The 19,163-nt window shown below is 42.5% G+C and overlaps 1 protein-coding gene across 1 annotated transcript in view; it reads left to right on the plus strand.

Moving 5' to 3' along the window:
• Positions 1-19,163, plus strand: part of DTNB (dystrobrevin beta) — a 185,753-nt gene that overhangs the window by 64,339 nt on the left and 102,251 nt on the right. The window contains exons 8-9 of the mRNA XM_054568949.1: positions 4,297-4,402; positions 8,555-8,721. Coding sequence (XP_054424924.1) covers positions 4,297-4,402; positions 8,555-8,721 — 273 coding nt within the window. The remainder of the gene's footprint in view (positions 1-4,296; positions 4,403-8,554; positions 8,722-19,163) is intronic.

The raw sequence follows: 19,163 nt of genomic DNA on the forward strand, positions 1-19,163 counted from the left end.
ACTACTCCTATGACCAGTTTTTCTAATAACCAGTATGTTTGCCTTTGTCAGGTAAAATATTTTTATAACTCTACACAAAAGTTTGTGTGAAACCATTTTAATCTAAAAGTTTTAAAAAATATATTAACTAAATGTCATACTTATAACTCATTACCAAGTAAAAGGAAAGTAGACAAGAAATATTTACCTGTTGCCCATAAGGAAATAAGAGTTTTTAATGGAAATGAGGAGATTGGGAATCGCATCTGTGATGACCTACTGCTGAATTATTTTGCTTGTTTTCTCATGTAATTCTGGGTTTCTCATTTTTAAGAGATAGTTTCAATCCCTTTTAGAAACAAGAAAGATGATGTAGCCAAGGGTGGAGGGAAGGAAGTAAGAATGGCATTTAGAGCAATAAATTGTCAATATTGAGGATTAGAATGACAGAGGGCAGGAGTTAGGTGACAAACAGAAACATGCCTTTTCAAGACAAATTATGGGAGTGCACACCAAGATAGAACAGCTGTGGTGTTTTATTGAGGAAGGTAGAACAGATCACAGTGTGTGTGCTGAGTGGATCAGCTGTTAAAATGATTAGAAATGAAGATCTTGTAGCAAAACAAAATATTTAATAAAATGTTACATGAAAAAACATATGCTTTTACTACACTATGCACATAATTATATGGAAACATATATTTGGAGGGAGACAGAAAAATGCAAATTGTGGGGGGCAAATTTGCAATTATATTATAGTTTTGGTTATAAATATTTGTGCTATATAAAATAAGGAGAAATGCAAAGAATGCGTTCAAGAGCAAAAATAAAATAAAACAACAAGGGAGAAAAAAGGGCCAGCCTTGCACATGGTTACTTCGTGAGTCACACAGTTTCCGAGTGGGAATTCTCTCCCAAAAGTTCTCAACCTTTGCGATCTCAGGACCTCCTTACAATAAAAAATATTGATCCCAGAGAGCTTTTGTTTGTGTGGGTCATATCTGTCAGTATTTCCATATGATAAATTAAAATTGATAAAAAGTATTTTTAAGTCATTAAAATAACAATGATAAACCTATTGCATGTTAAGTAATATATTTTAATAAACAAATAACTATCCTAAACCAAAAAATTTAATGAGAATGCCATTGTTTTATATTTTTGCAAATCTCATATTTGCTTAGTTGAAGACAGCTGGTATCTCATATTTGCTTATCCATTCTGTCTGTTGTGATGTGTTTTGGTTAAAGTATAGAAAGAAAATCTGGCCTCACGCAATTATGTATTTGGAAGAAGGAGGAGTATTTTCATAGCTTTTTGACATAATTGTGAATGTGCCTCTTTGCCTCTGGAACACCCCACTGTATGCTCAGGAGAGAATGAGATTGAAACAAGCAGTAATGTCTTTGTATTATTATGAAAACAGTCTTGGCTTCGTGGATTTTCTAAGAATGTTTTAGGGGCCTTGCAGGGAACCCCTGACCATGCTTTGAGAATCACTGCCCTTAAGAGATGAGAAAGCTGAAATGGGAATGTTAAGTGAGTCTCCCCTCCCCCGCCCCCCCCCCCCGAGATCACATGGTTAATGGAAGACAGGTTTCGGCACGGTTCTGGTTTCATTCCTCACGGTCTCAGGGGACTTCACATGACAGTGTGACCTCAGGACAGCTTTTGGAAACTGACCCTGAACGTATTTATGAGGGTCTTCTGAGACAGCAAATGTAATTGTTCCTTTTTGTCTTGAACATTAAAAAAAATTAAACTCCATGACTGGCGAACCCAAACGTTTTTTTACATCCTTACCCAAGGACATGTTTATTGATTTGAGGCGGGGAGGTGGGGGGAGAGGGAGAAATGCGGTGATGTAAGAGAAGCATCAATTGGTTGCCCCCTGCGCACGCCCCCACATAAACCAAACCTGCAACCTGGGCACGTTCCCTGACCAGGAATCGAACCCATGACCCTTCAGTTTACAAGGACGATGCTTCAATCAACTGAGCAACACCAGCCAGGGTGAGCCAGAACTTTTTTTTAGAGAAAGCACTAGGGTTATAAGTGGATTTGTAAAAATTAATTTTTAACAAATATAACAAGATATAGAAATAATACTATAAACATTAAATATATAATAAATGATGTGATACACTTTATTTACCACCTCTTAATAGCTTAAAAAACTTCCTAGCATCTTTTTTGTCAGTAATTTGAAGTAGACACTTTTAATTCTATTTTGGTTTGTAGCAGTTATTTACATACCTGTAATAAGAGGCGTTTTCCATGTCTGGACGTGCATTCCAAAGTTCAGTGATTTTCTGGTTTTGTTTTTAATGTCGTTCACTCATTCCTCCCAGGTTCCACTACGACCTCGGGAACATGAGTGACTTGCATGCCTGAGACTGGAAGCAGCTGGGAAATCTTTAGCTTATTGGAGTGCCCGTTTCTCAGACCTCACCATCAATGCACGGCTGAGTAGAGAGGGCCTTCGGGTGGTGGCTTCGCACAGCTCTCACCCTCTGGCTGTGTCTCTCCCTGCCCCCTGTCAGGGCTGGCCTGCCCTCTCTGTCCTGGACCTGAGACCTGCCCGCACATTAGTTCAGCTTTTCCAGGTTTTTACTGCAAAAGCTGCTTTCTTGCTCTGCCATCTACTTTACCTTCGCCCCCCCCCCCTTCACTATTTACCAGTTTCTTCTTTTAAAGCTTATTTTCAATAAGGATAACTTCCAATTTACATATAATGGAATCAAGATTCTCACGGTTGCCAAAAAGGCGCCCGGCCTTAGGCGTGGGTGGCCCCAGGTGTGTGCGCTGGGACCAGCGTTGGACGGTGCCGCGGTGGGTCGGGGGAGGCTCCAGCCACCTGCAAAAAGCCACGCTGCCTGCAGCCCTGGCTTCCAAGTCGTGTCGAATGTGGTAGTGGAAAAAGTCAAAGTTATTTTGTAATGGACTGGTAAAATATTTGTCAGCTCTCACCCATTTGATCTTTTCTACCCTTTTTTTCTAAAGTAAAATATTTTAAAGTTTTATGAGGAAGCACTGTAATTTTTATGCCGTTTTTCACTTTAAATAGAGTGGAGGGACTGAGAACGCACCCCTCAGGAGAGGAGGGGATGGCGTTCTGGGTGCCTGTGGCCTCACCCTGCCCTCCTGCGCAGTGTCTCCCCGGCCCGGCCTCTGCGTGCCGGGCCGGGGCTTGGACGGGGCCTGGTGCCGGGCCCTGCCGCCCTTCCTCTCCCGCGTTGGCCCTTTGGTCTTTGCTCTCCCTTTGGAATGAAGTTTGAAGTGGGGGCCTAGGTGCCCAGGTTGCAGGACAGAACTCTAACGTCAAGTTGTATGGCACTGCCTTTTCCCCCTTGTTCCTTCCATTTTGGAGCTAGAAAGGTGCTTTGTGGTTTAGAGAAAATAAAAAGAACATTCATATTTGAAATATTGTTGAGAATGTGTTCTATCTACAGCACATGACCATTTTTTTTTCTAGATGGTTTTCTGAAGTGTATACCCGCATGGGACATAATTTTATCAGTGTTTCCTATACAGCGGAAGCTTACTGTGCATTTGTTTAAAAAAGAGAAATAGCGATAGGACAGAAAAATGCAGTCCCGCTAGGGAGACAGTGTAATGGAGGGAGTGCCGTGATGGGCTTTTGGATATTTAGGTTCCAGTCTCATCCTTCTCCTAACTATCTCTGTGACTTGGTCAAATAACGTCAGTACTCGGAGTTTTCCCTTCTTGAAATGAGAAGGTTGTTCAATGGTGTCCAAGAGTGTTAGCCCTTCATGTTGTTTATTTGGCGCTTACTTACTAAATGTCTGTCAAGTGCCCAGCACTGTTGTGAGTGCTGGAAATTGAGACAACCAGACAGCCATGGTTTCCTGTTCTCACTGGTGTTGTGTAACCAGGCGTGGGATGGGTGTCCTCCCTCCCTCCATTGCATAACAGGAATGGGAATTTGAAGGATGTCTGAGTTCTAGTCCTGCTCTGTGCCTGATTTGGGCAGGACCTTTACAAGTCACTTAAATGCTTTGTTGTTGTTTTTTTATTTTTCTCATCTGTAAAGTGAAGATAGTAATGCCTAACCTATTTGCCTTATGCAGTTGTTTTAAGACTCAGATAAAATAAAGTATGTGGAAATGCATTTGAATATAGGAGTAGTATGTAGTATAGTGTATAGCAGTGTCTATAGTAATGTAAAATACTTTATTTTAAAATTCCACCTGTAATGTATTACAACTTGGTCGGGAGAGTCCTAAGTAAACTTAATCTTGGAGTTCAGAGGTACTTGAAAAATACGAAGCATGTTCATTTTTCTTCTCCTCACAGAAAAAGATAATGCTAAATACGTTCTTAGACACCATGATGGCCGATCCTCCTCCGCAGTGCCTTGTCTGGCTGCCTCTCCTGCACAGGCTTGCTCATGTTGAGAATGGTAAGCGGAACTCCCATCCTTCAGTTCCTTATGCTGTAGGAAGTACATGAACCGAGAGTATTTGCAATGTCTTCAGCTGTAATGATTGAAATTATTATTGTCATTTGCTGGTACTTTATCATTTGAATTTGCAACTTTAGCTTTCAAAGGAAGAATATTTCTCAAAAAAAGAAGCGGTGGGGGTCTTACTACTTGGACATGATACCCAGAAGTAGTAATATCAGGCCATAAAATTTTGTGGCTCAAACTCTAGGCTTTTGCGCCTGAGGTTCCAGGTGGTTGTCTTTGGCTTGAGGCTACCTGATTTAGTCATGGCTCCTTTTTTCCTTTGACTTATACAAATAGTAGATCTAAAAAAATGGATATATTCATTATCAACCACTGGAACTATAATTATTTTTGAATCATTTGAAGGAAAATGGCAAAGAAAGAATTTCATACATCTTCAGTGTTTACTATTTTACCTTGAATTACTCCAGTACCCTTGCAGTAATTTGGATTAAATCTTTGTTTCACTTGGAATTTGAAATGGCACTTATCTCTTAGTAACTAGCTTTTTTCTGCTATTGCTGTCACTTCATCTCCTTGCTTATGTTGTTTAAGTTTACTAAAGGGAGGGCTAGGCTTTTTCTCTGTAGCCTGCCTTCTCTCAAGGCTCTTGCCCGTCTCTCCTCATTTCACATGAGAGAACAGTAAGAGCTGAAAGGCACTAACAATCAGCCCTCTTTTTTCCCTTTGTAAGAATGAAGCACACTTTCATACTTTTTTATTTTCTCCCCCTCTTATCCATACTTGTTTTTTTTCCAACTGTGACTTTAGTGCACAAAAACCTTAGATTCAGGATTATTTTCCTAAAGGTTCATTATCTCTTGACTATAGTAAAACAACTAAAATTTTTAATAGGATTTTTGGATAGAGATTTATACTGTTAAATTATTACAGTATTATTGGTTCTTTTGGAGGCAGTACTTTTAAAGCCTTAAATGTTTTGGTAGTTTTATAGCCAACTTACTTTCATAAGATCATTTTGTATCTGCTATACCAAGTAGAAAGAAACTCATTTTTCTTGATGTATTATTGTTCATTCAAACATTTTATTATGAATTTGTATTACTTATTGATTACATTCTTATGTGGTTATTGATATTTTTCTTAGAGACAGAGAAATATTATTAACTTATTAGAATACCTAGAAAATAAAATGTTGCCTACCACACTAACATTTACCTACATATTTTTAAAAATATTTATTTATTTTAAGAGAGAGGGGTAGGGAGGGAGAAAGAGGGAGAGAAACATCTATGTGTGGTTGCCTCTCCTACACCCCCTATAGGGGGCCTGACCTGCAATCCAGGCATGTGCCCTGACTGGGAATCGAACCAGCAACCCTTTGCTTCACAGTCCGGTGCTCAATCCACTGAGCCACACCAGCCGGGGGTACATATCTCAGTTTTTATGATGGGAAACAAATTACATTATGGTGTTTTTAGGTTTTTTGTTTTAATTGTTCTTTGGGCCCTTAGGAAATTTATCACTTGGATTGTATCGAAGTTACTACTTACAAGGACATTTATTTGCTTTAGCAAAAGTTGCATTTTTTTGTACTGGTTTAGTAACTCAAGTAGATAGTATATCAAAAGTTAATTACTGCATGATGCATTCTTCCAAAAAGAATACCAAAACCTGATCTAGTTTATAGTTGACCAGCACGCTTGTTGCCTCTTTCCTCACCTGGTTCTCCGCATTTTCTGCCTGGTCTCCCATTCTGCTGACCAACGGAAGTGCTGGCTGGCTCCTGCCAGTTTATAAGAGAGGGAAGTCCCATAGGCATACATGTTCAACCAAAATTATCAGAACGTGTTTGATAATTTAGTATTAATGTACATATGCCATTTAAATTAACCCCAAATTATTATATGGGATTACACATGTTGGCTGCACTTACGTTGTATGCATTGATTCAGATTGATTTAGGAGTGTATTGTTTGGCAGAACCCTGCTAAGTTGTATAGTTTTAATTTGGAACACAGACTCTTAGCATTTTTATGATTCCTTAGAAATTTTTTGATGATAAAAGTTTGAATTCCTTAAAGAGAGTATGTCCTTTGGATTTCTCATTTCTATTTTACTTTTTGTCTTTAAGTGTTAGAGTCGTCGAGATGACAATTTGAATACTATGAGGGTAGACCCCCCAAAAATGGATTTTATTTATAAAAAATTGTGTATTCTCACATGTTTGAATTTCAGTCACCTTCGTATTACCCTGTATTTGATTCAACACACCTATTGAAATGTTCTTTCACTGCTCAAAACAGTTTTTGAACACATCGATTTTGATGCCTTTCAGTGCTCCTGCAGTGTCTTTGTTTCACCTCTTCCATATCAACAAAACCTTTCCCTTTGAGGATTTTTTCATCTAGGGAAACAAACAAACAAAAAAGTCTCTCAGGGCGAGATTGGGTGAATAGGGAGGGTGGAGCATGGGGGTCATGCAGTTCTGGGTGAAAAACTGTTGGACACTCAGCACCGTGTGGGCTGGTGCACTTGTAAATCACCCATCGTGAAATGGGCAAATGTATTGGAAAAGTCTTGAAAAAGAATTCACGCAGGCTGAACACAGCCTCTCACAACACTGGCTTTTGCACTGATACAGATGGGTTCCTAGAACACTCCCTAGCAGGGGAACCCTGTACTACAAGAGGCCTGCCTTCCAGAAGATAATTCTGTTTTTTTTTTTTTTTTTGGGGGGGGGGGGGTCCCGCCTCATATATCTGTATTTCTTGTTGATTTTCATTTCTTCTGTTCAGAATTGAATTGCCAGAGGGAACAATTATGCTACCAACACTTAAAAGTATAATTAACAGTCTATAATGCACAACTATGAACTAGGCTTCCACTCAGTGAACTAGACTTTCAGGCTCTGAGAGAATCCCAATAATCTTTATGAACCCTTACTGCCACCTGCCAGTTTTTCATAAGGTAAGACGCTCCGTGGGGTGGAGAAAAGAGCCGCAGGTCACTCCAAATTACTGTCCCTTTTTTGGTCTAGAGTACTTTATTTTTACGCGGCTACTTCAAGCTCTTGACCAAAACTGCCATTTTAATATGTCTTGTCTTAGTTTTTACCAGTTGCCTTTGGTGCCCAGGTGTGTGGTCATATTTAATTCAGCAAACATTTGCAGGTTTTCATTCCAGGGTACTGTGTAAAATACTGTGCGCAGGTAACAGCAACGCATGGGACCTCATCCTGGTGCTCACGGCTTTTACCTTAGTGAAGGAAACAAATATGCTTACACTCCCGTAGATACGTAGTAGATCTTAAAAAAAGCAGTTGGTTTGGAAAAGAAATTTTGGAGTAAAGGCTCTTCTTTCCTTCTTATTTGCACATTCATCTAAATTTTGAGAAACATGAGTTTCATTTTAAAGAAAGAGGTTGGCAGCAGGGGTAGGAGAGGAGGGCAGCAGACTCTGGCGGCACGTCCTAGGCCGTGCAGGCAGCCCTGTGCCCTGTGCAGGCAGCCCTGTGCCGCAGGCCTCCCCTCCCTGCTGTCTTAGTCCTCCGCCTCCCCTCACCCTGCGAGCCCTGTGCTCTTACCCGGGGGGCGGAGGGAGAAGGGCTAGAGACATTGGTTAGCTGGGCTGGAGGGGCTGTGGGAGAGAGGCAGTAGCAGGCAGCTCAGAGCTCTGGCGTGGGCACTGGCCACTGGGAGCCATAGAGGGTTAAAGGTGTTGTGGAAACAGTCACTATTTTCGCAAGTGGGGAAAGCAGGGATGGGTGGTGAGAGCCCAGGAGGAAGCAGCAGCACTAAACTGGGGGCAGACCAGCTCCCTTCGGAAATCTAGTCCAGTGGCTTTTAAATAAACTTTCAGGAGGGAAAAAAATAAGAAAGAAATTGGCTATTTTCTGAGATGGTTGAAAATTTTTTCTTATTGTCTTTCTTTTTTATTCTAATAAATGACTGGTTAAACGAACTAACTAGGAGACAACTTGGAGTCTTCAGTTCTAATTTTGCTTTCGCCTTTGCTTTTTTGATATTAGACTTGGCTTCCACTGTGTTGACTTTATTCTCCAAGTGAAAATGATTTTCTCCCCCTCTTACCCTGTTTCTTCCCCGCCGCCCCGCCCGCCCCGTCTCCGCCGGCTCCCGCAAGTCTTCCACCCGGTGGAGTGCTCCTACTGCCGCTGCGAGAGCATGATGGGCTTCCGGTACCGGTGCCAGCAGTGCCACAACTACCAGCTCTGCCAAAATTGCTTTTGGCGTGGCCATGCCAGTGGTTCGCACAGCAACCAACACCAGATGAAGGAGCATTCCTCCTGGGTAACCGCTCTGTGTTTCAGTCTGTGCCCCAACTGTTCTGTTTCCTCAGTACCAGCACCTGGGCCTCCTTCCGGGTAGGCCTGCAAATGAGGATGTTGTGTAGGAAGATCTCAATACCGACATTCAGGACTGGGGTTGCAAGTACGTTGCGCACCATCACTTGATGTTAAACGTAGAATTTTTTAAGTTCCAGGAGATGAAGACAGTATTTCACTTGCAGTGGTCCCTTTTATTCAGTAAAATGGAATGTTACAATGTTCCCTCTCCAAAGTCAAAAGCAACTTTTTTCTGATTTTAAAATTGTACACAATATCCTCTGAACACTTACTCTCCATGATCTTTCCATAAGATTTAAAGTTTTTTTCAAACGAATTCTCTTAATGTTTATAGAGTTTAAATTTTTTTAAACCCAATTTTTAGAGAGAGAAGGAGGAGAAAGAAAGAGAGAAAGGGAGGGAGAGAGAGTGCCATGGATTTGTTGTTCCACTTATTTATGCATTCATTGGTTGATTCTCTCTTGTATGTGCCCTGACCGGGAAATGAACCTGCAACCTTGGCATAATGGGATGATGCTCTAACCAACTGAACTACCTGGCCAAGGCTGTTTATAGGCTTTAAATGTTACAAAGAAAGCTGCGTGAAATAAAGAAGTTACATTTTTGCCTCTCTAAGATTGGGAAAATATTATATTTTACCATTGCCACATTGGTGTCCTTACTTTCAAAAGTAGTCTTTTAAATAACAATATTTAGGTGCAGGTTGATGTCTGAGATTTGTGTGGTGTTTATAAGTCAGGTAACAAGTTTAGTATCAGTACTTCCCTTCTTTCAATTTATTTCCAGTTTTTAAAATGTTGTGCTTTTATTTTCAAAATGTTGCTATAGCTGAATTTTAGAATCTTTTTCTCTAATTTTCATTTGTTGGTTAGTTAGTTTGCTAAAGAGTACAAAAGTATATAGGGTTATTCGTACAATTCAGAATTTACATTGTTAAGCCTGACCATTGTACTGAACTTCAAGTATTAAGTAAAAAAAAAAAAATTTTTTTCCTAGTTAGCCTTCTTAAAACTCAGCCAAGAAAGAACAAATAGGTTTATATTAGGGATTAGTTTTTTTTTTTAAAGCAAAAACTTAAACCCAAGTGAACACTTTACTTTCTGCATCTCTGGCGACATGTTAGAGATTTTTTTTTTTTATTATATAGGTTTTCAGTTACAATTAACCATAAAATTTTGTTCAATTGAACATCCTAAACTGGGTCTTATTATGTTGTAGATTCCAATATCTTTTTGTTTGAGGAGTTTTTTTTTTTTTAAACAAAGAAAAAAACCAGATTGTTTCTTCTCTTTTTCTTTGAATAGAGAGAACTTACAAATTTTCAATTGTAACTTTTTTCCCTCCTAAAGTAAGGCATCCTACTCTGTGCTTTGATTTGTTAGTGTTTTTCCCGCAGTTTTTGTTTAAGGTCTAACCATGCACTGAGGTGGGTACTTGCTCGGTCATCTTTTGTAAAGCTTGGCTTCCCTGGGAGGTTGCTCGTGAAAATCCTTGATCTCGCTGTTTGGGTGAGGAGAGTGAGGGTCTTCCTTTCACCTTAGTTTGAACTTGCTCATTTAACTAATTTATAACTCTTTTGGAAATGGGACTTTTACATTTATTTAAATATAAGTGACCGTTTAAATGTTACTTTATGGTTTACAAGGCAGTGGTTCATACACTCTGTTGACTTTCCACTGAGCTGTAACACACACCAAGGAAAGTAAGGGAATCACAGGTGAATCCTCATACTCCTGTTTGAGCCTCACAACACTCTGTAAACTGAGCCATACCCTCATTTGTGATTTTTATTTCAGCTTTTGTATTTTTTTCTATTAATTCATTTTGCTATAATGGCTTAAATTTAAAGAAAAATCAAGTATTATCAGCATGCATAATTTTGAATCTGTTATCTAAAGGTGTCAGTTCTGAATTTTGATGACTGTGTGTATTATATGATAAATATGCACTGGGAAGGTCTTCTAGGGTGTGTGTGTGTGTGTGTGTGTGTGTGTGTGTGTGTAACTTGTTTTCAAAGCTAGGGCTCTGTAGGTGCAATGCCTTTGCTCTTTGAGAAAGCTCAGTGTGAATTTTGAGGCTGATGTGAGAAAAGAAGTTTCCACCTAACAAAAAGATGTGTGATTAGTTTAATAGTAATTTCTTTGAAGATTGTCCTCTGTGTTTGTACTAATATTTTGAATAAATGTTTCTCTGTGTTCACAGTGGATAAATTTGGTGCGCATTTAACCAGCTCATATATGAATTTTCATTGTGGATTTGTTACGTGTGGTGTTGGTGCTTAGAAGTTTATTTTGATTTTTCCAAAAGTTTCTGTTTAATGGTCAGTCTAAGTAACTATAAAGCCTAATTCATCATTCTTTTAGTCATTAATCCATTCATTTGTCTTTATTATATAAAAAATGCCATACAGTATCGTCCCATGCTTCATCGTGTTCGTTCGTTATCCATGCAGAAGACATTTTTTGAGTACCAGCTCTGTGCCGGACACTGTAACAGGCATGAGGGATGCATCGATCAATAAACCAAACGAAGATTCCTGCCCTTGTGCAGTTTAAATGTTAAGGGCTGTGAAAGAGGCTGCTGGGGCTCGCCAGCATCCCTGTCTTCCTGTTCTTGCTGGGCCCACATCTGGCCTGCGTTTCTCGGTCCCCTGTATCCAGGCCGGACCATGTGAGTAGTTCTCACCAATGGAAGGTGAGCGGAGTGATATGTACCTTCCCAGGGCATGGCAGTTAATAGCTGGGGGCCTTTACTATCCTCCCTGTGAGCTCATTGGAGAGAATTTCATTAGGACCTAGATGAGAGTGAAGCCATAAAATGAAAGGAAACCAGGTTGTTGAATAAGGGGCTGAGAAGAATATCTCACCAACCCGCTTGACTTTGGTGGGAGCAAACATTGTGGTAAGCTACTGAAGTTTTAGTGTTTTCAAGGAGTGAAAGTTGGTACAAGGAGTGGAGTTCTCTTAGAACAAAACCTTAAAATCTAATCTTAAAATGTGTGTCATTGGCTTAGCTGTCAGGTGGCACACTTACGAGGACACTGGCATTGGAGTTGGGAAAGACAGAAAACCATGGTGACCAGTTTGGCAGATTTGTTATCTGTGATGACTTGGAAGGCGCACCTCATGCGGACCGAGCTCTAGGTCAAATGTTGGAAAGGATCGGAGTGAGCGTACGTGTTAACTGTGATTGGTAAGGTATTATAAGGAAGAGAGGAGCTTATGAAAGAATTTGCTAGTTTTCCAGCAAAAACTCAAAGGGAATAGGGAAAGTTCTGATGCTTGGGACAGTAAAAGGAAAAAACAGACTGTTCTAGACCTCAGAGAGCAGGACACAAGAGCTGAGAAAGGCTTGGAGCAGCAAAGGCCTAGCAGACTCCCCAGGTCAGAAAAAGCGGCCCGGCCCTGTGGCGAAGGCCGGATGACAGGAGCAGGCCCCTGCTCTGGGCTGCTCCTCGGAATCGCCGCGGTTCCACCCACACAGCCTCCCATTTAATGGGCCTGGGGTACGTGAAGCCTGGACACAGGCTGTTTTTTAAAAGTTCCCCCACGTAATTCTACTTACTGTGCAGCTGAAGTTGGAAACCACTGACCTGCCGTTTCACGTGGCCTCTGGGAGGCTTCTGTAAGTTGAAAGCAAGAGGCCTGGAGGTGAAGACGGAACTCAGGCTCAAGAACTATGTCTAGGAAAGGACTTCGCCATTACTGACACATGAACTGCTAGGAAACAAACAGATCAGAGGCGTACTAAGTTTGGGGGGGATTATATTGGCAACAGCCACAAGCCTGGACTGAACAAGCCATTGACGGTTTGAGCCTAAAAACCGCTTTCTAAAGACCCAGAACTTGCTCTGGCGGGAAGTGGGTCATGAAGGTCCTGTGACCCCTTAGGAGGGCATTCCAGTGCCTAGTGGACACCATGTAGGATAAGGAGGGGCCTCCTGCTCCTGCTCCACCGTTGCACATTGGGACTGTGGGGGGGAGGGAGCAGCTAATTTGCTTTTTTAGTTCATAGGTTGTATCATAAAGAGCTACACGTGGTGTTGATGAGGTAGACTGTGCTATACCCAGAGTGCTGGGTTTGTAGTTAGATGCACCGACTGACTGAGTGGGACTTCAGGTTTCTTATGAGAGGTAGAAGGATTTGAGTGTTTTATTTTTAGGAAAAGGGAGCAAAAAGATATTTAATGATCAGGAGTACTCACCAATATCCAAGTTTTCCTTGTCTTCCTGGATATGTAACTAGAATATATGCATATAGCCCACCTGCCTTGCAGTCAGATGAAGCCATATGATTCATTTTCACCAATGCAATTTGTATAGAAGTGATCTGTGTTACTTCTGGATCAAGGCGGTTGAAAGCCTTATCAATCTTCTCTATCTTAACCCTTCCAACTCCCACTGTACATTGGCCAAACGGAAGTGTCTCCAAAGAAGCTGGCAAAGGCAGAAGCCCTTAGATAAAAGGCAGCTGGGTACCCGAATGGATGGATCAGAGCTCCCCTGCCAATTTACACTGGACTCTCACATGAGCCATAAATTGGAAAGGAATAAGGGGTGGGGGCGGGGAGAGTCATATAGGCCTTGCTGAGAAGGTGAGATTTGAGCCAAGTCCGAGATGCCTGCTGGCAGACGCCTGGAGACGAGCAGGAGTGTTGGGTGTGAAGGCCCAAGGGTAAGAGTGTGCCTGCGGATTCAGGGAACAGCGAAGAAGCCAAAGCGGAATCAGCAGGGGGAGCACTGTGGGAAAGGGGGTCAAAGAGGTGACGAGTGCCTTGGTGGCCACTGTAAGGCCTTTGGCTGTTACTCTGAATGGAAAGAGGAGTCTTTATAGGGTTTCAGATAGAAAAATCACATGACTTGATTTATATTTTAATTTGATCATTCTGGATGCCATGTAAACAATAAACTGGCCCTGGCTGAGTAGCTCAGTTGGTTAGAGTGTCGTCCCGTTACACCAAGGTTGCAAGTTCCATCCCTGGTCAGGGCACGTACAAGAAGCAACCCGTGAGTGCATAAATAAATGGAACAATAAACCAATGTTTCTCTCTCTCTCTCTCTCTCTAGAATCTCTCTAAAATAAATAGAGAAAAGGAAGGAAGGAAGGAAGGAAGGAAGGAAGGAAGGAAAGAAAGAAAAGAAAAGAAAGAAAGAAAGAAAAAGAAAGAAAGAGAAAGACAATTTTTTTTGAAGAGTAAACTGGAAGGAAAAGATAGTAGCCAAGGGATCATTTAGGAGAAATGATTGCAATTATTAAAATAAGATACGAAAAAGAATTGAATTGGGTTTTATTTCGTGAATCAGCCTACTGGGTTGAATGTGGTTTGTGAGAGGAAACAAGTCAAGGTAAGCTAAGAGGTTGTCCTAAACAACTAGAAGGTTGGAATTTTCATCATCTGCAATGGGGAAGTCTGTCCATGGAGCGTGTCTAGGATCAAGGGTTCACTTTTGGAGACGATGGATTTAGACATCCATATATGGAGTTGCTGAGTAGGCCATTGTATATGAGCCTAGGCTTCAAGGAGATGTCTGAGATAGAAATATCGATTTGGAGGCCATTGACATATAGTTGATATTTAAAGCCACAAGGCTGGATGATACCACTGAGTGAGTGAATGAGATAGAGAAGAGAGAAGTAAACAACTGGCCCCTGGAGTTTGCCAGCACTGAGAGACCGGGGAGAAGAGGAGGAGCCGTCACCCATGAGTGGAGAGAGAACCAGGAGAGTGTGGTGTTGTGGGAAAAAGCGAGGAGGTGCTCTGATGGGAAGGAAGTGACACACTGTGTGTCCAGTGCTGCTGATTCCATGTAAGAAGACTGAGACCCCGCCCTTTGTCCAACAGTGTGAGGGTCATCTTGACAAAAACAACCCCTGTCTTCGAGACAAAACCCCGGTTATAGTGGGTTCAGAAGGGAAAGGAGAGAGAGATGGGGACAGCGAGTATAGGCAGCTTGGTCAATGAATATCTATTTCTAACCCTTTTCTAAGGGCAGTTCTTACACAGATGTCAGGAGACCCTTTGAATCCCCTTTCCCTTTTTCCCACCCATGATTGCAGTCAGGAGTTAGGAAGATGGCAGTCTGCTTGCGGAAGTGGTTTTGATGGTGAGATACAAAGGACTTGCTGGTAGCCCCTGAATTGAACATGCTTGCATTCAATGTGCCACTCAGTAACCAGCAGGGAATAGAGACTCCGGTTCCTGGGAGCAAGGGGAGTGCATGCTCTGTGGGGTCTGCGGGTCCCAGGAATTAAGGGAGGGGACCAGGCTGAGCCAGGCATGTTTATTACTTCTCTAAACCCGCCAGTCTGATTGGGAGAGGAAGTGAGGGAGGTGGAGAGCCTCTGGTGAGTCCTACAGAGAAGGTGATGCAGTGATCCCACTTCCTTTCCTCCCCTCCTTTCTATTAATTATGGTAAAATATACCCTTTCTTAACTCTTCATATGCAAGAGGCTGGAAGTAAGCCTATTCTTATTCTCTGCTTGAAGTGCCTTTGCATTCAGATCTCTGCTTACCCCTGGTCTTCATGGTACCAGGAGAACTTTGGCTGATTCCCACTCGGTTATGCTATGGCAGGAAGTGTGTGTGTGTTTATGTGAAATACACAGATACAGGTGGTGGGGAGAGCGCCTCAGTAGAGGTAGTTACATAACTCAGTCGCTGCCACCTTTCTTCCCAGTAGATGGCAGACTTCACCTCTAAACAAAGTTGCTTACCCTTTCCTCAAAATCCACTATAAATGAGAGAATATTTGGATTTATTTAACAATCTCTGTTAATATTACTTCTTTTTAAAATGTGAATGAGCAACTCATGTACTGTTGTTTCAGCATCAGCGATGTTAAACCATTTCCTTTGAGGAGTCAGAGCAAATTGTGTCATTTTAGACCTGGAACAATTAAGTTGTTGACTTACTTTTTTGCTAGAAAACTGTTAGAACAAAGTATCTTTGTGCCCTTGGGGTGCATAGCACCTTCCTAGGCATGATGCTGAAAGCACAAGCAGCAGATGAAAAACAGATACATTGAACTTCATCAAAATTCACAGCTTCAGGTGCTTCAAAAGATACCATCAAGAAAGTAAAAAGACAACCCACTGAAAAAGAGAAACTATTTGCAATCCTATCTCTGATAAGGGACTTGTATCCAGAATTATACAGAACTCTTACAACTCAGGAACAACAAAAAACACTAAGTAACCCAATTTAAACAGGGTGGAGGGAAAGTAGAATGGTGGTTACCAGGAGCTGGGGTGAGGGGCCAAAGAAGGGGAATTGCTGTCTAATTGGCCTCGAGTTTCAGATTTACCAGCTGAAAAAGTTCAGGAGCTCTGTTCACAACAGTGTGAATAAACTTACTACTAAATTGTACATTTAAAAATGGTTAATATGATAAATTTTATGTCACGTATTTTGTACCACATTTAAAAAGTAAATTAACTGGGGGGGGGGGGGATGGGGAAAGGCTCTGAATAGATACTTTCCAGACAAGATATACAAATGACCAATAAGCATGTGAAAAGATGCTCAGCATAATTAGTCATTAGGGAAATGTCTAATCAAAACCACAATGTGAAGCCACTTCACGCCCACAAGGATGACTAAAATAAAAAAAGACCGACAATGACATGTGCTGATGACAGTGTGCGTAAATAGGAGCACAAATATGCTGCCGATGGGACAGTAAAATATGAAGAAATGAATACGGTAATGGACCCCAGAATGTATGTTGTTTAAGGAGAGAAAGAAGGCCGTGAGGGAGATAAGGGCTGGGCTCAGTGGGGTAGAGGAGCCGCTGGGGCTGGGGTACTGGAAAGGCAGGGCACTAGGAATCGGCGAGAAAGATAGAAGGTGGGAGGAGAGCGGCGTGCCTGAAATTTTGATTGAAGGTGATGTACAGTGATTGGCAATAAAATGTTCTGCAATACGACTGTGAAACTGATGGCCGGTGTAGAGCAGGAGAGAGGCTGTTGAAGGAGAGGAGCTGAGTGAAGTCCACTGTGTAAGTTTCCTAGGGCTGCCATAAAAAAAGGACCACGAATTCGGTGGCTTAAAACAAATTTATTCTCTCACAGTTCTGGATACCACAAGTTTGCAAACGAGATGTTTAGCGTAGCATCTATTTGTGTTAGTGTTCTCCAGAGAAACAGAACAAGAGGAGGTATAGAAATATGAAGAGATTTATTGTAAAGAATTGACTCACGTGGTTATGGAGGCTGACAAATCTCAGGAGCCGCGGGTTGGGCTGGCCAGCGGGAGACCCAGGAGGGCGGGCGGTGTAGTGCCAGTCAGAGTCCGAAGGCCTCTGGCCCAGGAGAACTGATGATGCAGTTTTGGTCATAAGACCAAGAGGCTTGAGACCCACAAAGAGGCAGTGGATCAATTCAAGCCTCAAGGCAGGAAAAAGCCAATGTCCCAGTTCTAAGGGAGGCAGGCAGGAGGGATTCTCTCTGACTCAGGGGAGGGTCAGCCTGTTTGTTCTACTCAGGCCTTTGGCTGATTGGATGAGGCCCACCTCCATTAGGTAGGGCAATCTGCTTTATTCGGCCTACTGATTCATATCTTACTCTCATCCAAAAAGACCCTCATAGAAACACTGTGATAATGTTTGACCAAATATCTGGGTGACCCATAGCTCAGGCAAGTTCACAGTTAAATGAGCCATCACACCGTTCTTGGCCTTTTCCAGCTTCTGGTGGCTGTTGTCATTCCTAGCCTTGTGACTGCGTCCCTCCAGTCTCTGCCTCGGTGGTCATATTGCCTCTTCCTCTTCTCTCTGTTCTCTTCCGTGTGTCTGTCTTATGAGGATACATGTGATTGTGTTTTGGGCCCACCCAGGTAATCCAGGAAAAATTTTTGCTCTCAAGATCTTTAACTTACTTACATATTTTGCCATAAAAGGTAATGCTAACTCCTTTGCCACATAGGGTAATATTCTCAGGTTCCAGAAATTAGGCAGTCAGCATATCTTTCCGGGGCTACCATTCAGCCCATCGTAGGTTATGTATTGGGAAGCTCACCCGTGTGGACGTTGAAGTCACTAAGACTTATGACAGCAGTAACGTTGGATCCCACTGTGGAGGGATATTTGAGGTCTGGATCGGAGGACATGGCATTCAAAGCTGGGGTTTTAAGGAGAAGGGGAAAGGGTCTGAGAATGGCCGTGAGGTTTTCGGAGGACATCTCCCCCACCTGGAGACATAGGAGTTTGAGGTGTGTGAGAGAGAAAGCCGCTGCCACTTGAATGGCTTCAGGAGAAGCCAGGTTTCCTCCCGGAGCAAGGAGGTGGAAGCAGCTCTCAGAGAAGACATCCTCAGCTGCAGGAGGGATCGCGCCGACGCTGGGCCATGGCGACAAGTAGGACGGTGTGGAGAGTTGAGGGTTGGTGGGAGACGGGGTCCTGTCAGGGGATGTGCAGAGCCTGGTGGGGATGAGAATCCAGGGGGAGTCCTGGATTTCTGGTGAAACAGGCTTAGCCTCTGAGGAAAGCTGTGCTAGAGTTGGCCCCAGGCAGCCTCCAGGGCAGGGCGCGGCGCTGCGGCCCGGAGGGTGGGTTTGGAGAGGGTTTTGCCAGGAGCACGCAGAGCTCTGGCTTCTGCTCTCCACTCCTGGTGGTGGTGGTATGATGGCCAGGGGAGAAGTGCCCTGAAGTGTCCTGACCCCCAGCCACACTCCTGCTTCGTGGCCAAGGCCCTCCCTCTGAAATTATGGACTTTTCAGGGCCATCCGCGAGATGGAGGGAATAGGCTGGAGGTGTCCTGCCAGCATTTATCAGCACTTCCAGTAGGCTGATTGGGGTGGTTTAAATATTGCTCTTTTTAGCATCTGAACATTGCCCCCATTTGACTGTGATGTTTGGATGTGCGATCGATTCTTAAACCCATTTGCAGCTGCAAAAGTGCTGAGTTAGAAGGCAGACCATTTGAAATGGACCCCGCGGTTTAAAAAGATGGATGCTTACCAAAGTCAGAAGTGGTGCATAGTTACGAGAGAACAACGCATCTGTTTCAACCATATCCTGATTGTTCTTAGAGCAGAGAGATGACAGGGACGTTTTCCATCGCAGAGAAATGTAGTGCGTTCTTCTAGTGGTCGTCACTTAGCCACAGCCCTTTCCCCAGCTTTAGATGCTGTTTCCCACAGGTGGCCACCAGAGCTGAAGTGGAGAATATGTATCCTCTTTCATGTGTGGGAGGAGTAGGGTTCTCTGTGGGCCAGCGCTGTGAATTGCTTGTCTGTTTCTGCATGAACCCAAATACGTCAGTGGTCATTACCTGTTTAGCTCATACTTTGTGAGATCTATAGATACAGGTTTAGGGTAGAACTGTTTCTCTGAATAAATTTAATATATGTGTATCATATGCTCATTACATTTTATCTCAACTTAGTG

The sequence above is a fragment of the Pteronotus mesoamericanus genome, unplaced genomic scaffold (assembly GCF_021234165.1).
Source record: "Pteronotus mesoamericanus isolate MK-2021 breed Mesoamerican mustached bat unplaced genomic scaffold, CSHL_Meso_final contig_101, whole genome shotgun sequence".
In the NCBI taxonomy this organism is placed as follows: Eukaryota; Metazoa; Chordata; class Mammalia; order Chiroptera; family Mormoopidae; genus Pteronotus; species Pteronotus mesoamericanus.